Genomic DNA, 23,482 nt, shown 5'->3' with positions numbered 1-23,482 from the left:
CATATCTTTTTGTGGTTGTTTTGTGTCTGATTTTGGTCATTTTGCATATTTTTGTGGTTGTTTTGTGTCTTTCTTTGGTCATTTTGCATCTTTTTGTGGTCATTTTGTTTCTGATTTTGGTCATTTTGCATCTTTTTGTGGTCATTTTGTTTCTGATTTTGGTCATTATGCATCTTTTTGTGGTTGATTGTGGCTAATTTTGGTCATTTTTGCATCTTTTTGTGATCATTTTGTGTCTGATTTTGGTCATTTTGCATCTTTTGTGGTCATTTTGTGTCTTTTTGGGTCATTTTGAATATTTTGTGGTTGTTCTGAGTTATTTTTCATCTCTTTGTGGTCATTTTGTGTCTGATTTTATTATTTATTTTGGTCATTTTGCATCTTTCTCTGGTTGTTTTGTGTCTTATTTTGATCATTTTGCATCTTTCTGTGGTTGCTTTGTGTCTTATTTCGGTCATTTTGCATCTTTTTGTATTCATTTTGTTTCTGATTTTGGTAATTTTGCATCTTTTTGTGGTCATTTTGTTTCTGATTTTGGTCATTTTGCATCTTTTTGAGGTTGATTGTGGCTAATTTTGGTCATTTTACATCTTTTGTGGTCATTTTGTGTTTGATTTTGGTCATTTTGCACCTTTTTGTGAACACACTGCTTGAAAGAGGTTTCAAACTCTTTAAGAACAGACGAGGCAGTAACTTCCCCTCAAACTGTCAGATGATGTTCCATTTCTCACAGGTTCGGGGTTTGGGTAAAATCAGGCCAGTGGAGGTGAAGCAGGTCGCCTCATTAAGCTGCTCTGAGAGGCGACAAACTTCATATGAGCGACTCCAGGAGAGCAGAGAGAACATCAGGAGTCCTGATGTGAACAAAGGTTCCACTTTATCAACCACATGTCCTCCACTGGCTGCATCTGTAGCTCCGTTTGTGGAATAAACACACTGAAAAATGTGGATATTAGTGAAAAAATAATGGATTTTAGTGAGTCTTCACTTCTTAGAGACATTAATTAGATGTTGAATTTGACATATTTTTGCATTTTAACCTCCTAAACCCTAAAACTTTGAGGTGATTTTAAACAACAGCAACAAAAAAACATTTCTCAGAGCAAGGAAGTGTAAAATAGAATGATTGTACATGTAGCCTTTTGATGGTCTTTGATCAAACAACAAGTTCAAGTGGCAAACCCTCAGATAAATTCATGAAACGAGCCAAAAACTCTTTCAACCCAAAGCGACCTCCAACAAACACAGAATTGGCCGTTTGTGACAAACATTTAAGGAGGCATTATCTGCAGGAAGACGGGCGACTTGTTGGTGGATTTTTTTTTTTAAAGTGTGTGAAAAATCAGCTCAGACCTGCTGGAGCTCAGGGAACAAATAAAGCAAACAGGTGGGAGCTCCTGGGTGGGAGATTTGGCCTCAGGGGCTCCAGGAGAAGCTTTCTGGGGTATTTCTGTGCTTTTCCTCTTTGCTTTTCCCGCCGCGACAGAGCTGGACGGGGATCAGAGCAGAAGAGCTTCATGAGACTGTCGGTTTCCCAACAGCAGCATTTGTTTGTGTCAAACAGAAGTACCTGTGAACCGACCGTTTGGCTGAAATTCATCCAGAAAAACACAAACACAGACTCAGTGGGCGACGACTGACTGCTCAGTGAAGTCAAATGTACGATCAGAGGAAAACGAGAGTCAGAGAAGCTTCAGTTTAGATGAAAACGTGGCTGAAAAATGTGTTTTTGTTCTGCATGAAGCTGCAGGAAAGCTTCAGCAGACTGAACCGGTAGAAAGTCAGAGCTGAGTTTCATTTAACTGTAGATTTTTTTCAGATTTAGCATGATACTGCCACCACCATGCATTAGCATTTAAATGTCAGATTTTCAGCATTAATGACCTTTTCTTTAACGCTTTACAGCCACAAAGTTCAACAGCAGCTTTTAGATTTACAACAAAATAAAGTTAATTAAAGTTATTATTACTAACATGTGAGGTGTGGATTTTATTTACTTAAACTGTTCAACAAAATGAAGCATTTTTAAAGAGGTTTTGATGGTGATTTTTGCGACAAATTGACAATTTGCTGTTCATTTATAGATTTTTATTGTTTTGTTAAATTTTATTCAGTAAAACCACAGAAAATAAAAGCATTAATTCATACATTAATTGTGAAGAAAACATGCCAAAAGTGTAAATTAATTTTAAAAATCAGTAATTTTTTGACTGTTTTTGACTGCGATTGTTGTGACAATATGACATTTTGTTGTCCTTTTATAGACTTTCCTTGTTTGTTAAATATTTAGTAAAGTCACAGAAAAAAAAAATTCTAAATTCAAACATTGTGGAAAAACCGGCCAAGAATTTAAATTATGAAAAAAATATATATATAATTAAATTAATTTAAATGTATTTTTAATTAAAACAAAACACCATTTTACTCTTAATTTACATATTTTCTTTATTTTAAATAAAAATAACTTTGATTAATTATTTTTTATAAAATCAGAGAAAAACTAATGACTTTGTAAATTCATTTAAAATTAAAAGAAAATGTCATTTTGAATTGCATTTTAAATGTTTTTGTATCACAGAAAAAAATAATGTATCCATACATTAATTGTAAGTGTTTCTATTGTAAGATATAAGTATAACATTACATATTTTTTGACTCTATATCAGCAAAAATATGAAACTTCAATTGTGAAAAAAATTAAAATTACAGTTAAACTGTATTAAAACTGTTAATTTCTAACTGTGTATATTATATTAAAGGGCATAAAATTAGAAAAAAAGAGAAATTTTTGCCTGAAAAGTGTCTTGAAAAAAACAACAATATTTACCGTTTGCAGGACGGGTGGAAAATATTTGCAGAGATTAAATAAAGTGGACAGTTTTTACAAGAATCAAGCCAATGCTGAGTGAGAAAATTCACAAGTTATCAGGAAAACATGAACAAACAATGATTCTGCAAGTTTATCAAGTGAGTAAAGTCTTAAAAAAAATAAACTGCAGAGAAAAGAGACGAGATAAATGTTAATAAATGTGCAAAGATGAAGTAGATTTTCAGACTGTGATCAAAAGTGTCGTCTCGTGTTTGAATGACTCATTTTATGAGCATCTTTTCAGCAGAAACTGTTCATTCCAGATTTCATAAATTGGATTTATGCACAAAACTTCACCAGAGTTGCCCCTAAAGGATGAATCCTGCAGGGAACCAGATGTGGACGACAGATTCAACCGTCTCCTCTCAGGTAATTGCTCCGCTATTTACATTTTATTTATTATTTTATATTGAGCATCTGTCAGAGTGTCACACCGACCGTCATCTGATCCCACAGCGACACTCGAATCCCCCGACTCTCATTATTCTGGATCTTTGTGTCAGAACCAGAGGTCGACTCCACAGAGCTAATGTTGGAACGAAGCCTCAGAAAATGCAGAAAAGCAAGGATGATGCAGCAAAAAGAGAAACAGCTGCACTGTAAAACACGAACGGTTGGATTAACTGGCTTTGTGCTGATTGTTTCTGATTTAACATATAATCTGTGTTTCCATCTTATTATGTGTGTTTAAATACATTAAAAAAAAAAAAAATAAGTTAGACATGTATTTACTGGGTCACACTGTCAAAAAATGTAACTTTTAACTTTTTTACAAATTACCGTTATTTTTTGCTAAATCACCAAAAAAATATTGATTTACATTTAGACTTCATGAAAACTTTTCTAATTAGAATGATTTACTATATTTATATCAGCTAAAAATAGAACTATTCTCCAGATATTTGTGCTTTTTTGTGCGTTAAGAGTCGTGCGTTAAAATGTTATTTTTTGTTATTTATATCTTTTATTGATGTATACATTTTTATTATTATTCTATATATCATATTACTAATTCCTCTATATCTTAACTTAAAAAAAATCTGCATTTTTACAAATGGTAATTTGTGTGTTTACAGTGTTTCATAAACAAAACAGTATTTTAGAGATATTTTATGTCTAAAATATAGAATTTTACAGAATGTCAATACAGTATTTTGTAAAATAACTGGAAAAATCATCGAAAAAAGTAGCAATTGACTATAAAAAAGTATATAATAGTAACATTTTTTGTATATTCTGTTCTTTTCAAACAATTTCTTCTATTGTTTTTGCAAAAAAAAAGATGTTTCATGACCTTAAAGTAAAGGAGAAAGTTGCTAAAAAGCCCAAAAATTAACATTTACTGTTCAGATTTGCAACAAAATGTACCGAGTTCACCTCAAAGTGCAGCTTCCTCTGCATTTTCTGACACTTGAACCTCTCAGACAGTCAGCAGATTCACAGTGAACTAAATCTGGAAACAAACGGGCCATATTATTCTTCTGCACTTGAGAAGCTGCTAAATTGAGCTGAACGCTCAGTCTTTATTAGATCAACCCTTCTGATTTACGACAGCAGTTTTCAGTGAATGATTCAGCTTCATTTCTCCTCCAGTCGGTTTTAAAGAAGAACATCTGAGATTGAATGAAGCTGAAGTGAATGAAACCACTTCCTACCTGCATGGACACAGCTTGAACCTGGACGGTTTGTGGTTTGGAGAAGAGCTGAGGGTCGGAGACTCGCAGTTTAAACTCACCGGTTCTGCAAAAAAAACACAGAAAAAAGAGATTTTTAATCACTTAAAGGCAAAGATTCAAACAGCATCTTTGAATTTCCCTCATGTTGTTAAATTACAGATAATATTTCACAAAATAACGTTAAAGAAATGCATTAATTTACATGTCAACAGGCAAAAATTGTAAATAATGTCCACATCAGAAATCTGTATTTTTATACAAATACTTCATTCTTTTATAATGTTTGACTATTAAATTATACCTTTTGTTATTTCTACAGATTTGCTATTTAAAGGAAACATTTAAGTAAAATCACAGGGCCGCATCATGATGTGAAGCACGGTGGTGGCAGCATCATGACATGAAGCACGGTGGTGGCAGCATCATGACGTGAAGCACGGTGGTGGCAGCATCATGACGTGAAGCACGGTGGTGGCAGCATCATGACATGAAGCACGGTGGTGGCAGCATCATGACATGAAGCACGGTGGTGGCAGCATCATGACATGAAGCGGGGTGGCATGGCTCAGTGGGTAGAGTGGCCGTCTCGTAACTGGAGGGTTGCCGGTTCGATCCTCGGCCCGTCGTGCTCATGTCGAGGTGTCCCTGAGCAAGACACCTAACCCCTAATTGCTCCTGGTGGGTCGTGGTTAGCGCCTTGCATGGCAGCTTCCGCCATCAGTGTGTGAATGTGTGTGTGAATGGGTGAATGTGATGTTTCATGTAAAGCGCTTTGGATAAAAGCGCTATATAAATACAACCATTTACCATTTATGAAGCACGGTGGTGGCAGCATCATGATGTGAAGCACGGTGGAGGCAGCATCATGACGTGAAGCACGGTGGTGGCAGCATCATGACGTGAAGCACGGTGGTGGCAGCATCATGACGTGAAGCACGGTGGAGGCAGCATCATGACGTGAAGCACGGTGGTGGCAGCATCATGATGTGAAGCACGGTGGTGGCAGCATCATGACGTGAAGCACGGTGGTGGCAGCATCATGATGAAGCACGGTGGTGGCAGCATCATGATGTGAAGCACGGTGGAGGCAGCATCATGACGTGAAGCACGGTGGTGGCAGCATCATGACGTGAAGCACGGTGGTGGCAGCATCATGACGTGAAGCACGGTGGTGGCAGCATCATGACGTGAAGCACGGTGGTGGCAGCATCATGACGTGAAGCACGGTGGTGGCAGCATCATGACGTGAAGCACGGTGGAGGCAGCATCATGATGTGAAGCACGGTGGAGGCAGCATCATGATGTGAAGCACGGTGGTGGCAGCATCATGACGTGAAGCACGGTCGTGGCAGCATCATGACGTGAAGCACGGTGGTGGCAGCATCATGACGTGAAGCACGGTGGTGGCAGCATCATGATGTGAAGCATGGTGGTGGCAGCATCATGACGTGAAGCATGGTCGTGGCAGCATCATAAATGAAGCATGGTGGTGGTGGCATCATGACGTGAAGCACGGTGGCGGCGACATTGAAACACTGAACATTAATTATACACTGCTCACTATCTCCGGCTAAAAATACTAGACTTTCTCAGACAGCTTTAACTCCAACAACAAACGGAATATTTTTTCCTACTTATCACTACTTTAGAATAAAAAATAGATTTGCAGCACTGAAGAGAATATTGATGTTGAATCATTTCAAAAATCCCAACAACAACATTTATATGAAACATGTCACTGGTGATATGTTGCCTTTCCCAAACACTCGCTTCACTCTGCTCTACCAGAAGCCATATTTTCCTTTGAGCAGTCACTGAGCAAACAAGCCGCTCAGTCATTTGGACTGGAGGCACTGCTGGCTGAGTCCCAGCTCCCGCCCCGGGGGATTGTGGGTAATAAGGCTTGTCTTTGATGATGTGGAGGCAGCGGGCTGAGAGGAGATACTGGTGAGGAGTGTGAGAGCAGGTGGGCTGCCGAGTGTTTGTGGTTACCGACTGTCCTCCACTCCAAGGTGATTAGGTCTAATGACTACACACTCCGTCGTCCCACAGGACTCATTTTCCCAGAAACCTCAGGGGCAAAGGAAAGACAGCTGCTAAGTAGTGTTCATTCAAAGTCCTGTTTATTTGCATTCCTTTCCCTTGTGTCACTGCAATAAGATGTCAAATACAACTTTAAGGAGCCTTAATTATTCGAGCCATAAATGCTGTGAAGCACGGCGGTGGCAGCATCATGATGTCAAGCACGGCATCATGACGAAGCACGGTGGTGACAGCATCATGACGTGAAGCACGGCGGTGGCAGCATCATGATGTGAAGCACGGCATCATGACGTGAAGCATGGCGGTGGCAGCATCATGATGTGAAGCATGGTGGTGACAGCACCATGACGTGAAGCAGGGTGGTGGCAGCATCATGATGTGAAGCATGGCGGTGACAGCACCATGACGTGAAGCAGGGTGGCGGCAGCATCATGACGAAGCATGGTGGAGGTAGCATCATGACGTGAAGCATGGTGGAGGTAGCATCATGACATGAAGCACGGTGGTGGCAGCATCATGATGTGAAGCATGGTGGAGGCAGCATCATGACGTGAAGCACGGTGGTGGCAGCATCATGATGTGAAGCATGGTGGAGGCAGCATCATGACGTGAAGCACGGTGGTGGCAGCATCATGACGTGAAGCATGGTGGAGGTAGCATCATGACGAAGCATGGTGGAGGTAGCATCATGACATGAAGCACGGTGGTGGCAGCATCATGATGTGAAGCATGGTGGAGGTAGCATCATGACGAAGCATGGTGGAGATAGCATCATGACGAAGCATGGTGGAGGTAGCATCATGACGTGAAGCATGGTGGAGGTAGCATCATGACGTGAAGCATGGTGGAGATAGCATCATGACGAAGCATGGTGGAGGTAGCATCATGGCGAAGCATGGTGGAGGTAGCATCGTGACGAAGCATGGTGGAGGTAGCATCATGACAAAGCATGGTGGAGGTAGCATCATGACGTGAAGCATGGTGGAGGTAGCATCATGACGAAGCATGGTGGAGGTAGCATCATGACATGAAGCACGGTGGTGGCAGCATCATGATGTGAAGCATGGTGGAGGTAGCATCATGACGTGAAGCATGGTGGTGGCAGCATCATGACGTGAAGCATGGTGGAGGTAGCATCATGACGTGAAGCATGGTGGAGGTAGCATCATGACGTGAAGCATGGTGGAGGTAGCATCATGACGTGAAGCATGGTGGTGGCAGCATCATGACGTGAAGCAGGGTGGCGGAAGCATCATGACAAAGCATGGTGGAGGTAGCATCATGACGTGAAGCATGGTGGTGGCAGCATCATGACGTGAAGCAGGGTGGCGGAAGCATCATGACAAAGCATGGTGGAGGTAGCATCATGACGTGAAGCATGGTGGAGGTAGCATCATGACGAAGCATGGTGGAGGTAGCATCATGACGTGAAGCAGGGTGGCGGCAGCATCATGATGAAGCACGGTGGAGGCAGCATCATGACGTGAAGCACGGTGGTGGCAGCATCATGATGTGAAGCACGGCATCAAGACGTGAAGCATGGCGGTGACAGCACCATGACGTCAAGCAGGGTGGCGGCAGCATCATGACGAAGCATGGTGGAGGTAGCATCATGACGTGACGCACGGTGGTGGCAGCATCATGATGAATATTTATGCAGTCTCATTACTTATTACTTTGGATAAATCTGGTTTCACTTCAGCACAAAAGAGTCTTCTTCTAAAAAAAATCTTCAATGTTGAAAATCAATAAAACAGGGAAATATTTTCCATAGTTACTGTAATCAAAGCTCTGCACTTCACTAACAAATATCCATAATCTAACAACACATGGACAGTGACTCACATTTGTGAGACAGAAAACTTGTTTGTGGGCTCTAACTGGCATCGATCCCTCCCCCACACTGAGCTCCACTTCCTCACCCACACAGATCGTTAAGGTTCAACCCATCAGGGTCACGATCAGCAGCTGAGCAGGAAGCTCTGCTCCTCTTTCAGTGACACCACTAATATCTGATGATTCCAGTCACACTTTACTGCAGTTTTTCACCACGAGGACAGAGGAAATGGACTCCAAACTAAATGCACACCTTTAAAAAACCTAGCGGGGCTGAAATAATCCGACAGCTTCGATGTTTTAACTTCCTGCTGCATCTTATTCCTGCTAATAAAAGTCTTTCTCGATTACGGTTTCTGGCAACAGAAGTGAGATTTCTCAGAGCTTTACTGCGTTTGTTATGACCAGAATAATTAAAGCCCATTAAAGATACACTGGGCCTCTTATTAAAGCAGCATAAGGGATATATTTTCCCAGAGAGAAACATTATATATAACACCTAAATCTCATTTTATGTGGAGATTTTCAAAGCTGGCTGCTCGATCTTTTGGATTCTTAATAAAAGATGGGATTTTTTTTTTTTTTTTTTTTTAAATGCAGCCTTGAGACACAAGTGGGAAAGCTTTTCATGTCTGTGTGCTTGTAGAAATATTTCTAAAGGTTAAATTCATTTTGTGTCTTGACCCTTTATGTGTTTCACTAAAGCACATTAAAATAACTTCTTTGCATAACTGGAATACATAATCAAATATTTACAGATAACCAGTAAAATCACAGAAAAAGCATAAATTGACATTTTAACTGTGAAAAAAACAAGGAAAAATTGTACATAATATCCACATAATAAAATTATTATTATTACTATGGCGATTATTATTTCGCTTATATAATAATACTAAAAACAATTAATATTAACATATGTTCATTTACTGTCATATTACATTATTTTTACATTATTTTTAAGAAAATTAGGATTTTTCAGATATTTGCTGCTATTTGAAAGAAATATTTTGTGTATTAAGGACAAAAAAAATGATGAATATTTAGCTTATTTCTGTGTTTAGTTATTTTACATTTTATGGAGCAAAACCACAGCAAAAAAGTATTAATTTGTCCACAACCAATTTTTATTTTTACAAATGTCACAAAATAGCTGAGTGTTTTCAAACCAACAAAAAATATTATTTACAGATATTTGCTTTTATTATGAAGAAAGACTGAGTATAAAATGGATTGAAAAACGGTAAATCCGTTTAAAAAAAAATATCTCCCAGGGATTTTTTTTTGTTAATTTACAGACAAGAAAAATCACAGGAAAAAAAAAAAATCACATCTCAACTGTAAAAAAAAAAAAACAAATAATCAAGAGAAAATTGTAAAATCTGTATTTTTGCAAATGGTAATTTGGATTTCTTTTTAAAAATAATATTCGACTCAATATTTATGTATTTTAAATACAGGAAAATATTGTTTTTACTGTATTTAAATTGGCAAAAAAACATTGTTTTACAGATTTTTGTATTGTTTGAAAGTTTTAAATTATGAAAAATGTTTATTATGCTTTGAAAATTTACCAGTTTTTAAATATACGAATAATAATTTAATATACAAATAATTTCTGAAAATACCACTATTTTCAATATAATTAATCATTATCAATAAATATATTTTAAAATTACGTTGTGTCTGATCACAAAATTCTTTAACTGCATTTAAATTCACTATTTTCATTATTTTACAGACATTTAGTTACTTTTGTCCATTAAAAATATATTTTTTAAAGGTATGTTACAGTTTAATGGTTTGCTGTGTGAACAAAAAATATTTATGTGTATTTAAATCCAATATTTTAATTATTTCACACATATTCACAGTTATTTCTAGGATTAAAAATATATTTTCATGATTATTATTATTTAATTTTTTACATTTATTGTAGTTTATTAGTTTGTCACGGCTTTACTGCATTTGTTAGAATAATTAATTATTATTATTGGACGTCTTATTAAAGTTACATAAGGAATATATTTGTGGAAATAAACACCATATACCTTCTAAATCTCATTTCGTAGATGTGTACTTTATAAATCTGTTGGACCACAGTAAAAGATTTATTTTTATTTCTAAACGCAGCCTTGAGACAGAAGCTTTTGATCCGTGTTCTTCTAAAAACACTTTTCAACAGTAAATGTTTAAAGGTTTGTGTTTTGACCTTTAAAAATACCTTCTTTGTGCGTTTCCAGCACAATTCAAGAGAACATTTCTGCTTTACCCTCCTCTGCAGCAGCTTCTGGTGCATCAGAAAACGATTTATTTTGGGTTTTTCTGTTCAGAGAATCAAACCTGTGAACTTTTATTCATGGTTCTCTGTCTGCACTCGACGTAATTTGAAAAATACGGCAGATTTAATCCTATTTTGAGGCTTAACGTTGTGCCGTTTCCATTACTCTAATGACTGAGGACTGGGCAGCGGCGGGTTTTATTTTGCCAATTCTTCGGCGTCAGACCGAAGCAGTCGAGTCAGATTGAGGTGATTGGTTGAAAAGGCCACATGTTCGGCAGCCGTAGAGGAGAAAACCGGCCCGTCTTGTCACATTAACGGCCTCGTGGTAATCAGAGCGAGGTCAGAATGCAGAATATGCAAATGTGCCGGCGTCAGTGAAACGTGTAAATGTGATGCAGCTCCAGTCGGCACACAGGTTAATAGAAATGAACTCTGCAGCCGCAAGGCAAAGTGAATCAAGCAGACGACAGGAGAAGGAAAAATTAAACGTATGGAGGAGAAACAGGAGACAGGGGGAGGTAAATATGAACCCTCTGGACTGATTCTGGGTGTTTGAGGCACATTTTTATTCACTGGAAGCTCATTTTAGACTGGAACATAAAGCTAAACATCATCAGTAGAAAGATGTTTCTCCATGCTGAATGTATCTCCAACAACTTCACTGTTTCTGAGCCATGCTGACTTTATTTTATTCATCCAGTAGCTTTGATTTTACCCTCAATCTCCTATTTTCTGTTATTTTGTGTATCCTTTGTCTCGTTTTAGTCATTTAGTGGCTCATTTTTTTCTATTTTTGTGTCTTATTTTAGTCATTTTATGCATCTTTGGGACAGTTTTGTCTGTTTGTGTTCACTTTAGATCTCATCTTTTGTTGTTTTATGTCTCATTTTGTGGTCATTTTGTCTCCACATACTGCAGATACTGAACTATTTCAAAGATGTTTCTCCATGCTGAATGTATCTCCAACAACTTGCTCCTCTGTTCACTGTTTCTAAACCACGCTGCATTTATTTTGTTGATTTTAATTGACGTCTTATTGTATTTTTAGCATCTCTTGTTGTTTTCTATACATTTTATGTAAACACTGCCTGCGGTTCAGTCGAGTAATTTTGGCCCTTTCGTGGCTTCTTGGTTCCGTTGAAGAGCACAAATGCTTGCTTTTTTAAATCAATTTGCTCGTCAACCAAACAAAAAATGGCCAGGTCTGTAAATAATATTCACTTTTAAAATCTGTATTTGTACAATTGGTTCTTTTACAATGTGAAACTGCAAAAAATCCACTAAAACATAATTATTTGCTGTTACTTTAACCGTTATTGCAGTTTTTTTATTTTATTTTTTGAGTGTTTCTTAACTTATTGACAGTTTTTTACAGTGTATTTTAGTAATATGCTATTTTAGTAACACAGTTATACTATGAGCTCCTTTTTAGCTTAAATCTCATCAACTCAAACCACTTTGAGTCCACTGACCCGGGTTTGTCTTTCTGGTGTCTGAACCGGACTCTTCCCAGCTCCAGGTCCGTCCAGCTGAAGGAGTCGTCTTCGCTCAGGTCGTCTCCTCCTCCTTCCTGTCCTCCGACCAGAACCAGCCGTCCGTTAGAGGGAGTCTGGACCAGGCGGAAGACCAGCCGGTCGGTCGGACTGTCCCGGTCCTTCACCTGCAGCAGAGAGGGGGTGATCGGAGCCGAACCGTCCAGAGGAACCAGCAGAGATCCGGTAATGTGGAGGACCGGAGGATGGACGTTCACTGGAGGAGAACAGGAAGAAGAAACGGTCAGAAAATTAGTGGATTTAACGACTGTACTGCGGTGAATCATACATGAAATTACAGATTTTAATTCTTCCTTTTGGGAGAAAAGTAAATAGATTAAAGAATTCAGGTTTAGTTAATTTATTTATTATTAAGACAGGTAATGGGTTCTAAAATCACAGAAAACAAATACATTCATTCACAAAAAAATGGCTATTAAAGTACACACCATTAGTGATTTTATTTGTTTTTTACTGTATTTAAATCATCACAAAGATCATTATTTTACAGATATTTGCCATTATTGAAAGGAAAATTCTGCATTTCAAGGATCAATAAATTGTAAAATATTTTTCTACTGTTATTTGACAGATTGTTAAATTGCAGATAATAAATAGTAAATTCCCCCAAAAATGTTTTTAAAAATGTCGTTCACATATTAATTGTAAAATTTAAAAAAAACAATCTATTAAGTTTTTTTTATTTATTAATATACGTAAATGTTTGTTTTACTGATGTCTTTTTTTTATTTTTATTGTTTTTATTTTTGTCTGTTTTTATTTCTGCGTACAGCACTTTGACGGAAAGCGCTTTATAAAGTTATTATTATTTATAATATATAAATCATTTCTTTTTGGTTCTACTTTTTTTTTTTACAATTTCTGGCCATTAAACTACACTATTTTTACTACATTTAAAACAGAAAAAAGGTAATTGTTTTACAGATATGTTAAATTATTTAAAATAATAGGAATTAATATTATATTATATTCGAAGGTTAGTTTTCCATAATGATTGTAAAAAATAAAATGACAAAATTATAAAAAGAAAAAATAGCTAAATATTTTTAAACCGTTATTTTTGCAGTTTTGTTGCCCAACAAAAATGATCAACTATTGGGAAAAACATTACTACCTATAAACAAAGCGGAAATAAATAAAAGCAAGAAATGTGAGTAAGAACAGAACAGAAATACGAACACACATTAAATGTTCACAAGTCCTCTTATAAAGCATTTACTGAAAAAAACAAAAACATAAAATTGACCAAACTAATGACAAATAACTCAAAAACCCTCCAACACCCCTGGACAAACGCACAGCCTCCGATTCCTCAGATTAATATGTTTTAATGACTTTTTAGGCCTTAAATTGGTGTAAATGAAGCTGCAGCTGGATCAGACTGCTGGTGGGCGTCGGGTTCACTGGAGGTCGAGGAATAAAAACTGAAAGTGCGAGACGTCTCGGCGCTGGCATTTCAGAAGCCGCTTTTAATTGGAAGCGACTTTGTTGTGGAACTTTTTAAAGATCAGCTCTTCTGGATCCCACTCGGTAATCTCATTATATCTCCTCTAATGATGCCAATAGGCTCCAACGGCTCCAACTTTTCAGCAATTATACTCACAAATGAGAACGAGTCCATAATTTACAGAAATAGTTTCTTAACTCTTTTCGGTCGGCTGGCGGAAATGTTAAAAAAAAAAAGAAAAAATTCACTTCTCTGCTATTTTACTTGATTAAGTCGTGGATTAGACGGAGCCCGGAGGCCAAAAAATGTTCATTATTTCACAAGAAAGGGAGCATTTATCACAAAGAGAGCCTGACAATACATTTCTGTGGCAGAATTACGCTTTGTCACATTTCATGAATCATCCGGTAACGACGGCCTCGAGCGTCTCAGCCCGCAGGTTCGGCTCGCTGTTTGGAGATAAAAGGGAAGAAATGAAAGTACAAGACGTCTCTAATGACCCAGCTCTGCAGACAAAGCTCCGCTCGCTGTTCCTCAGACCCACCAATTAGGATTTCACAACCAGGAACCTGCTAACGTCTGACAGATAATGCTAGCAGCCTGTTCACACTCTGAGCGGCAGAAACTGTTTTCACAAGTTTAATGTACGACTTTTTGAAGCCGTCTTCAGCTTTCACCGGCAGGAATTATAGATACAACTGAGTTAATCGGCACGTTTGAAGCTTTTCTGAGGTGTTTAGCGGCAGGATTGAGTCTGAAAGGACGATAAATGTTATCTTACATACGTGATTCTCAAAGTTTTACAACCTTTAATTTGTAAAACTTGTCTAAAATCTGTGGAAACTTGTCCAGAATTAGCCTAAAATGACGCAAACCTTTTCAGAATGACTCAAAGTTTGTCCAAAATGACTCAAACCCCATCACAAACAAACTTATCCAAAGTGGCTTGAAACTCACGTCAAATTTGTCAAAAAGACTTCTTTACTACTACTCAAATCTTGTCCATAATGATTCAAAACGTGCCAAAAGTATGTAGAAACTTGTCCACAATGACAGAAATCGATCCAAAATTACTCTCTGTCCGAAACAATTTGAAACTTCAACGAAATGTTTTAAAAATTGGCCTCAAAACTTGTCGTTAATTACTTGAAATTTGTCCAGAATGACCATAATTGGTCCAAAATTACTCAGACTGTGTCCTCAACAATTTAAAACTTTTCCAAAATGTCTCAAAACTAGTCCCAAATATCAGTAAACTCCTCCCAAATGACTAAAAATTGTCCAAAAACGGCAAGCCTTTTCAGAATGACTAAAATCTTGTCCAACTTGTCCACAATGACAAAACAAAATGTTCAAAATGACTGAAAACCTGTCCTGAACAAGTTAAATGTGCCCATAATGTCTTGAATCTGGCCTCAAATTAGTTCAAAATGATAAAAATCTCTTTAGAATAACTCAGAACTCGTCCATAATGATTCAAAACGCATTAAAAATATCTTGAAAATTGTCCAAGATTACAGAAACTGATCCAAAATTACTCGGTGTCCTAAACGTAAAATCTGACCAAAATGTCTTAAAACTTCTCCAGAATGCCTCAGAACTTTTCCCAAAGATTTCTAGGTGGATGTACTTCTGCATGTTCTCATCTGATGCCATTTAAAATGGAATCATCATTTGAGTTCCATTAATAGTTTAAAAAGCAGAACTTTAGTTTGTTTTAAATCAATTTAAGGTCACATAAAAGAGCTTATTATGCTGTTTATGAGTTCGTACGGTCTTCTACATGTCAGTGTCGCCTGAAAAAACAAATTATTAGAGTAAGTGACCCAAAACAAAGGACTTTAGCCAAAAATGACAAATTAATGGCACGTTTTACCATCCCAGTGAAAATGAAGGTCTCAGTCTGCCCGGTTTATAGAAATGATCTGGTTCTGATTTCACATTAATATGGCCAATAAATGAGATTTTGAAGTGACCGTTGGAGGTGTTTTTTTGTGAATATTTCCCATTTCACAACACTACATTCTAAAAAAAAACATGCTCTTTGTCACACACAAGACATTTTCCACATACGTGTGACTGACAGAGCATTAACTGACTGTTAGAAGGTAAAGAAGGTAAAAATGTTCATGCAGCATCCAGGAATCACCATAAATCCATTTATTTCTGCTGTTAATCTGATGCAGATCTCAGTATTTGGTGATTTTATCTCATAGTTTATATTTATTGGTGTTTAACAGTGAGGACACTTCACGTATAAAACTTTCTGACATTTGACGGTGAACCCTCTTCAGTCTCAGACATTCTGCCTCATTAACCGCTTGTTCGCTGGTCTGTTGCCTAGCAACCGGCCACGTGGGCTTGTTTTTATGGGATGTCTTTTTGTGGTCATTTGCATTATTTATGGAGCCATCTTGATTGAATTTGCATACAATAAAATGCCCCCACCGCTGTGGTGTAATAAGGTGAATTTAAACATTTATCAGGGGTCACACTTTGACATGAAACGATAAAATAAATTAAATATTTCATTTTTTTCCAGCTTTACTGAACCAGTCTTTTCCTACAAACATCCCAGCAGCAATTCAGCTAATTTAAGGTTGGTCACATATAATTAACCATAAATTAAACTCATATCTTTGATGCTCACAGACGGACAAAAACAGATTTGGGCTTTAAATTGTGACATTTATCAAAACTCAAATGTGTTTTTCAGCGCTGAAAATTTGAACCGTCTTTTTCCTGTACCAATGTAGATTCTTCAGAATGATTCAAACTCATCCAAAACGACAGCAATTTGTCTATAATTACTTGGACTGTTCCTAAACTACTTTAGAATATGACCAAATGTCTTAAAACTTATTCAAAATGCCTCAGAAGTTGTCCAAAGTGGCTTGAAATCTGTCCCAAAATACTCCAAATTTGTCCAAAATGGCTCAAAGTTTGTCCAAAATTATAAAAGAAAATATCTAAAATTGTCCTGAACAAGTTAAAACATGTCCAAAATGTCTCAAAACATGTCCAAAATGTCTTCAAACTTGAACCAAATTACTCTAAATTAGGCCAAAAAAACTCTTCAGAATGACTCAAAACCTGTCCAAGACTACAAAAATTGGTCCAAAATTACTTTAACTCCATCAATGTAAAACTTGTCCAAAATGACAAAAACCTCTTTCAAACTACTCAAAACTTGTACATAAAGGCTTGAAACTTGTCCCAGATCACTCCAAATTTGTCTAAAAGTGACAAAAACATCTTCAGAATGACTCAAAACTCGCACAAAATGTCTTGAAACCAGTCCAAAATGACTCAAACTGATCTGGTTGCAGTTTTTAACAGAACTCAAAGGTGTTGAGAAACCAACAAGTTATGTATGAATTTCAAGGGTCTGAAAATACTCGCAGTATGAAGGTAAAACTGTGCATGGACTCATTAAATACACTGAAGATACCGTAGATAAAGAACCAGCTGAACTTTTTAGATTCGGCTGATTTTATGTGAAATGACCCTCTGAAGGAGGCGTCTAATGATGATTTCTGCTGCTTTCATGCTGTTTCCTGTTTGACTTTGCCAGTTTGTTACTGTCGATTGGAGTTCTGACAATATTTAGAAACTCAAGCAGATGGTAAATGTTGGTTTGTGAAGTGACAGCAGGCAGCTTTTAAAAGCCATATGCGTCAGAACTGATCTAATAACTAGCGAGTGTCATGTCTCTTAACTCCATCAGCAATCTACTGGTGTTTACGGTCAACGTAGACTCTGAATTGTGGACATAAATCAGATTTGATGCGGTTACCGTGGCAAGTCCTGGTCTTCTGGTCGGCGTAGTACCCGTGCCCACAGTCGGGGGTGCAGTATCCCTCCATGAGGTAGGTTTGATCACGACAAGCTCTGCACTGACCGACGCTGTCACACAGCACGCAGTCAGACGAACAAACTGATGGAGATAAAGAGTGTTGGAAAGACGCAAATACAGAGTAAGACAACGGGAACTTTTTAACAATCCGATAAAACCAAGAACGATGGAAGAAAAATATTTTATTCATAGTAATTGAAACCTTAAAACATGCCATTTAGGAAACAATGATGGAATTTTCATTTTTAAAAATGACTTCCTGTAGATGGCGTCCTCCTGTACGAACGCATTCTTGAAATCTGCTGTTGAGATTCCTCACTGACCGCTGCAACATCTCAGCTGGGATACTGTGAATTTCATCCTGAATTCTCCGTTTTAACTCATCCAGAGTTCTTGGTCGAGTCGTGTACACTTTACTCTTGCGATAGCCCCAGGTAGATTTCAAGAATGCATTCGTACAGGAGGACGCCATCTACAGGAAGTAATTTTTTAAAAATGAAAATTCCATCATTGTTTCTTAAATGACATGTTTTAAGGTTTCAATTACTATGAATGAAATATTTTTCTTCCATCACTCTTGGTATTATTGGATTGTTAAAAAGTGTGTTTTTTGTGTCACCCTGTGTTTGTCCACTTATTGACTTTATGCAGTTACTTAGCAGTCAGACGGAGGTCATTAAACACCATTTAAGTCTCTGTCATGGTGCCTGTTGCTAGCTAAAATCTGACAATGGTCTCTGCTTTCCAACATGAACTGCTGGAAACTCAAGTGACATCTCCTGTGGTCTCTACAGGATTAAACAGTCTCTCTGGAGGTCATTAAGCATCACGTAAGTCTTTGTCATGGCGCGCATTGTTAGATAAACCCTCAATCCTCTCTGCTTGCCAACACAGAACTTCTTGTAGTCCAAATGACATCTCATGTAGTCTCTACAGTATTAAACAGTCTATGTGGAGGTCATTTGAAGGTCAAGTGCAGCAGAAGTCTTTGTCATGGTGCCTGTTGCTAACTAAAAACTCAAAACTCACTGCTTTTCAAAACAGAACTACTTGTTGTCTGAGTGACTGCTACGTCTGGTCGATACAAGACTAAATAATCTTTCCGGAGGTGATTTAGCATCACATAAGTCTTTGTCATGGTGCCCACCGTGACCTTAACATCCACAATCCTCTCTGCTTCCCAACACAGAACTTCCTGTAGTCCAAGTGACATCTTCTGAGGTCTCTACAGTATCAAAGTCTCTCTGGAGGGTCATTAAATGCCACAGCAGTCTTTGTCATGGTGCCCATTGCTAGATAAAAACCAACAATGGTCTCTGCTTTTCCAACATGAACTACTTCTAGTCAAAGTCACGGCCTCATCTGGATACTAGAGTATTTAACTGCCTCATTTGGTCGATACAACACTGAACAATCTTTCCGTAGTTCATTAAGCTTCACATAAGTCTTTGTCATGGTGTCCATTGCTAGATAAAAACCCACAATGGTCTCTGCTTTTCCAACATGAACTACTTGTCTACTACTTGTCTGGTTGCTACAGTACTGAACAATGTGTTGTATCGGTAAAAAACCAACAGTGCACATTCCAAACTAATACCCCGCCCTTGCACATGTGGATACCATGAAATCAGTGCCAGAAGCAGCAAACGGACGAAAACAGCAGAAAGTTTGAATTCCTACATTTGCAGACTTTGGCGGCGGCGTCCAGGAAGTGGTTTCGGCCACATTCGAGCACACACTGTCCCTGCAGGGTGGCGTATGGAGCCTGACACTCCCGACACTGTCCAGGACCTCCACACTCCACGCAGTGATCGTCGCAAGCTGGTGGACGAAAAGAAACCCAATTTAGAGCAAGAAACGTGAGGAGAAAACCAAAGTGAACCTCAAGTAAAGAAGGAAAAAAACTTTAGCAGTCATCTTTGTTTGGTTCTTAATGTTTCTTGTTTGTACAAGCGGATTCTTAGTGAAACGTCTTCAAAGACCAGAAACAGATGTCCGAGTTCCTTTGCTGAAGCTCTTCGGATTACTGTGACTGGGATAGCTAAGCTCAAAGTTCACTTTCAGATTCAGAAATACAGTTTTCAGTGCTGTCCAGTTGACATTTACATAGACTAGTCTCATTTTTAGCAACTTCAATGTACTAGAAGAGTGTATTATCAAGGAAAATAGCATCACATTGGGATTTGGTATGAGCAGATAAAGATTAACTCTGATCTTTGCTTCTACTTTATCGGTGGCCAATAAGTGATGTAGCTCCAGCGTTGTGGGAAGCGAGTGAACATCGACAGGGCCGATTAAATTATTGTAGTTGGCCATAAAGCGTCGAGCTTCAGTGTAACAGCTGTTCGGATGTTATGTACCGTGTTCGCTGACCTAAAAGAGAAGAGATAAAGCCTCGCTTCATGAAACGTTACGACTCTCTCTCTGCTTCCTTTTCATCACTGCAAAGTTCACCCGGACAGTAAAGGTCAGCAGCTACGAGTCAGGACAGAATAAAGGTCTAAACCCAGATTCTGAACAAGAGTCGACTGATGAAACTTTCATTCTGAGTACTGCTAATGTCAAATGGTTTATTACGACGTGTTAGTTCAGAGAACAAACAAATGAGTTTATCAACTACTTTAATTCTTTCTGGTATCAACCATTAGTTTCTCTTTAATCTCCAACTAATTCAAATCGCAGCCATGAGAACTGATTTTAAGATTTATTAATTACATTTAAAGTCTGTCAGAGTCTGGGCCCAAGTTGAATATCCAAAATGTTGATCCGATATCAGCAGATTTGCAGCCATCGAGCCTCAAATGCTCCAAATTCAAAGCTGTGAGGAGCACTCAGGTTTAGAATGAGGTGAGAAGGCTGAAGAGTTGGCATGTACAGCCAATATCTGTGTGCTCCTGTTCACCGCTATGCTCTGAAAGTCTGATTTCTGAACCTGCTACCAATAAAGCGGTTTGTGATTCTTCTAAATCACCTCTTAAAACTCACTTTGATAGATTTGCTTTTCTATTGCTGGTTGGTCTACAGATTCTTTATTCATCCTCTTGGTTTAGCTCAAACGTTACATTCAAGTGAAATAAGGAAGCTAATGTACAAAAGAACACAACTAATGTGCATCAGAAGAAATAAGATGCCAAACCTGCTGGTATTTACAATAAGGGTGTGAATTTGTTTCTACATGGAAATTGTTGGTATTTCCGATAAAACTTCTGGTATTTAAAATAAAACTGTTGTCTTTTACAATAAAGCTGCAAAATTGCTGATATTTAAGATGAAACTGCTGGTACTTACAATAAAGTTGTTGGTATTTACAATAATAATTTCTGGTATCTAAAATAAAGTTGGAAAATAATCATTTTTACAACACAGGTGCAAAATGTCTGGTATTTACAATAACAATGCTGGTATTTCCGATAAAACTTCTGGTATTTAAAATAAAACTGTTGTCTTTTACAATAAAGCTGCAAAATTGCTGATATTTAAGATGAAACTGCTGGTACTTACAATAAAGTTGTTGGTATTTACAATAATAATTTCTGGTATCTAAAATAAAGTTGGAAAATAATCATTTTTACAACACAGGTGCAAAATTTCTGGTATTTACAATAACAATGCTGGTATTTATGATAAAACTGCTGGTATTACAACAAAGATGCATTTTTATTTTTTTTTACAATAAAATTGCTGGTATTTACAATGAAAAATGCTGGTATTTATGATAAAAAATGCTGGTATTTATTTAAAAAATGCTGGTATTTATTTAAAAAATGCTGGTATTTATGATAATATTGCTGGTATTTATGATAAAATTGCTGGTATTTATGATAAAAATGCTGGTATTTATGATAATATTGCTGGTATTTGTGATAAAATTGCTGGTATTTATGATAAAAATGCTGGTATTTATTTAAAAAATGCTGGTATTTATGATAATATTGCTGGTATTTATGATAAAATTGCTGGTATTTGTTTAAAAAATGCTGGTATTTATGATAATATTGCTGGTATTTATGATAAAATTGCTGGTATTTATTTAAAAAATGCTGGTATTTATGATAATATTGCTGGTATTTATGATAAAATTGCTGGTATTTATTTAAAAAATGCTGGTATTTATGATAATATTGCTGGTATTTATGATAAAATTGCTGGTATTTATTTAAAAAATGCTGGTATTTATGATAATATTGCTGGTATTTATGATAAAATTGCTGGTATTTATTTAAAAAATGCTGGTATTTATGATAAAATTGTTGTTATTTATTTTAAAAATGCCGGTATTTATGATAAAACTGTTATTTATTTAAAAAATGCCAGTATTTATGATAAAAATGCTGGTATTTATGATAAAATTGCTGGTATTTATGATAAAAATGCTGGTATTTATTTAAAAAATGCTGGTATTTATGATAATATTGCTGGTATTTATGATAAAATTGCTGGTATTTATTTAAAAAATGCTGGTATTTATGATAAAAATGTTGTTATTTATTTTAAAAATGCCGGTATTTATGATAAAACTGTTATTTATTTAAAAATTGCTGGTATTTATGATAAAACTGTTATTTATTAAAAAAATGCTGGTATTTATGATAAAATTGCTGATTTATGATAAAAGGTGCAAAATTGTTGCTTTTTTCCTATAAAATTGTTGATATTTCCAATTAAAAAAATATTTAAAAAGTCAATGTAAAGTGTAAAAATAAAACTAATAATCAGCGTATTGGAGGGATGTTTTCCTGCACAGCTGAGATGAATAATGTCTCCTATTTTACTCTGTTTGTGCAGTTCTTATTATAATTATTTATTATTGCATTTCTACCAATTACTGTTGTTCTATAAATGGTAAATGTCCTGTATTTATGCAGCGCTTTATTCTACCTGAAACGATGCCCAAAGCGCTTCACATCATACATCACATTCACACACTGATGGCTGAAGCTGCCATAAAGGCGCCAACCACAACCCTTCATTGAAATTCAGTTTTTTGCTTCTCTGATCGTTGTTTTCCGTTTTCTCCTGTATGACTTTCGTCTGTCAAAGCACTTTGTAAACTCGGTAAATAAAAGTTACTCTTCTTATAATAAATGTTCCTCAGGAGGAGAGTTTAACGTGAACAGATTAAAGAGTTCAGGCTGCCGCGGCGTCTCAGGTGGAAGCTTCCGTGTCAGCTGTGGTTGATGGACGGCTTTAATAAAGACGCAGATTTGCTGAAATGCAGCTTTGAGTTGGACGCAGACGAACAAACTCCAGCTTCAGCAGCATGTAGGTGATGTGACGTGATGTTTGCCGGCTTATCTGCCCGCTGCCGGACTCACCCAGGCATCTGTCTCCGTCCTGATAGGAGCCGAGGGAACATCCGGGGCTGCACACTCCGTCCTGCAGAACGTATCCGTCCATGCACTGCAGGCAGTCGGTCCGCTGAGGGCCTTTACAGGCGTTACAGCTCCAGTCGCACTCTGGATTAGAGGCAAAAGGGTGAGAAGAGAACAGAACAGAGAAGATTAATCACCTCTCCACACAGCAGGGGATTGATTTTAAACCCATTAGTGTGTCTGTCACCTGCACATCTGGCGGGTTTCTGCTAAAACCGGCGTGGAAATTAAACAATTAGGACGAATGAAGCTCTTTGTGTTTGTGAGATTCTAGCTTCAGAAAGATGTAGACTTGTTTTGTACAAAAAAAGAGATGGAAAAAAAAGGTTAAACTCGACATAAAATGAGCAAAATGAGAGAGAAAAGGATAAAAATGAGACAAGAAACAACGCAAACGAGACACAAAAGGATAAAACACGACATCAAAGGATAAAAATGATAAGACACAAAATTACAAAAAAACAGACAAGAGGACAAAAGTGAGACAAAACCACACAAATGAGGCACAAGCTGATAAAAAGAGAAAAGGATGACAATGACAAACCA

At 37.2% G+C, this 23,482-nt stretch overlaps 1 protein-coding gene and 1 long non-coding RNA gene across 2 annotated transcripts in view; one reads left to right on the top strand and one right to left on the bottom strand.

Annotated features, from left to right (window-relative positions):
- LOC127534895 (uncharacterized) overlaps positions 1-23,482 on the top strand; it is a 382,765-nt gene that overhangs the window by 135,796 nt on the left and 223,487 nt on the right. The gene's annotated exons all lie outside the window — the stretch shown is intronic.
- fras1 (Fraser extracellular matrix complex subunit 1) overlaps positions 1-23,482 on the bottom strand; it is a 338,079-nt gene that overhangs the window by 112,282 nt on the left and 202,315 nt on the right. The window contains 5 exon segments of the mRNA XM_051951259.1: positions 4,525-4,609; positions 12,181-12,457; positions 17,505-17,645; positions 19,245-19,385; positions 22,880-23,020. Coding sequence (XP_051807219.1) covers positions 4,525-4,609; positions 12,181-12,457; positions 17,505-17,645; positions 19,245-19,385; positions 22,880-23,020 — 785 coding nt within the window.

Source organism: Acanthochromis polyacanthus, chromosome 7, assembly GCF_021347895.1.
Source record: "Acanthochromis polyacanthus isolate Apoly-LR-REF ecotype Palm Island chromosome 7, KAUST_Apoly_ChrSc, whole genome shotgun sequence".
In the NCBI taxonomy this organism is placed as follows: Eukaryota; Metazoa; Chordata; class Actinopteri; family Pomacentridae; genus Acanthochromis; species Acanthochromis polyacanthus.
Note: the sequence above shows the minus strand (reverse complement) of the source record. Positions and strands in the feature narration are given on the sequence as shown.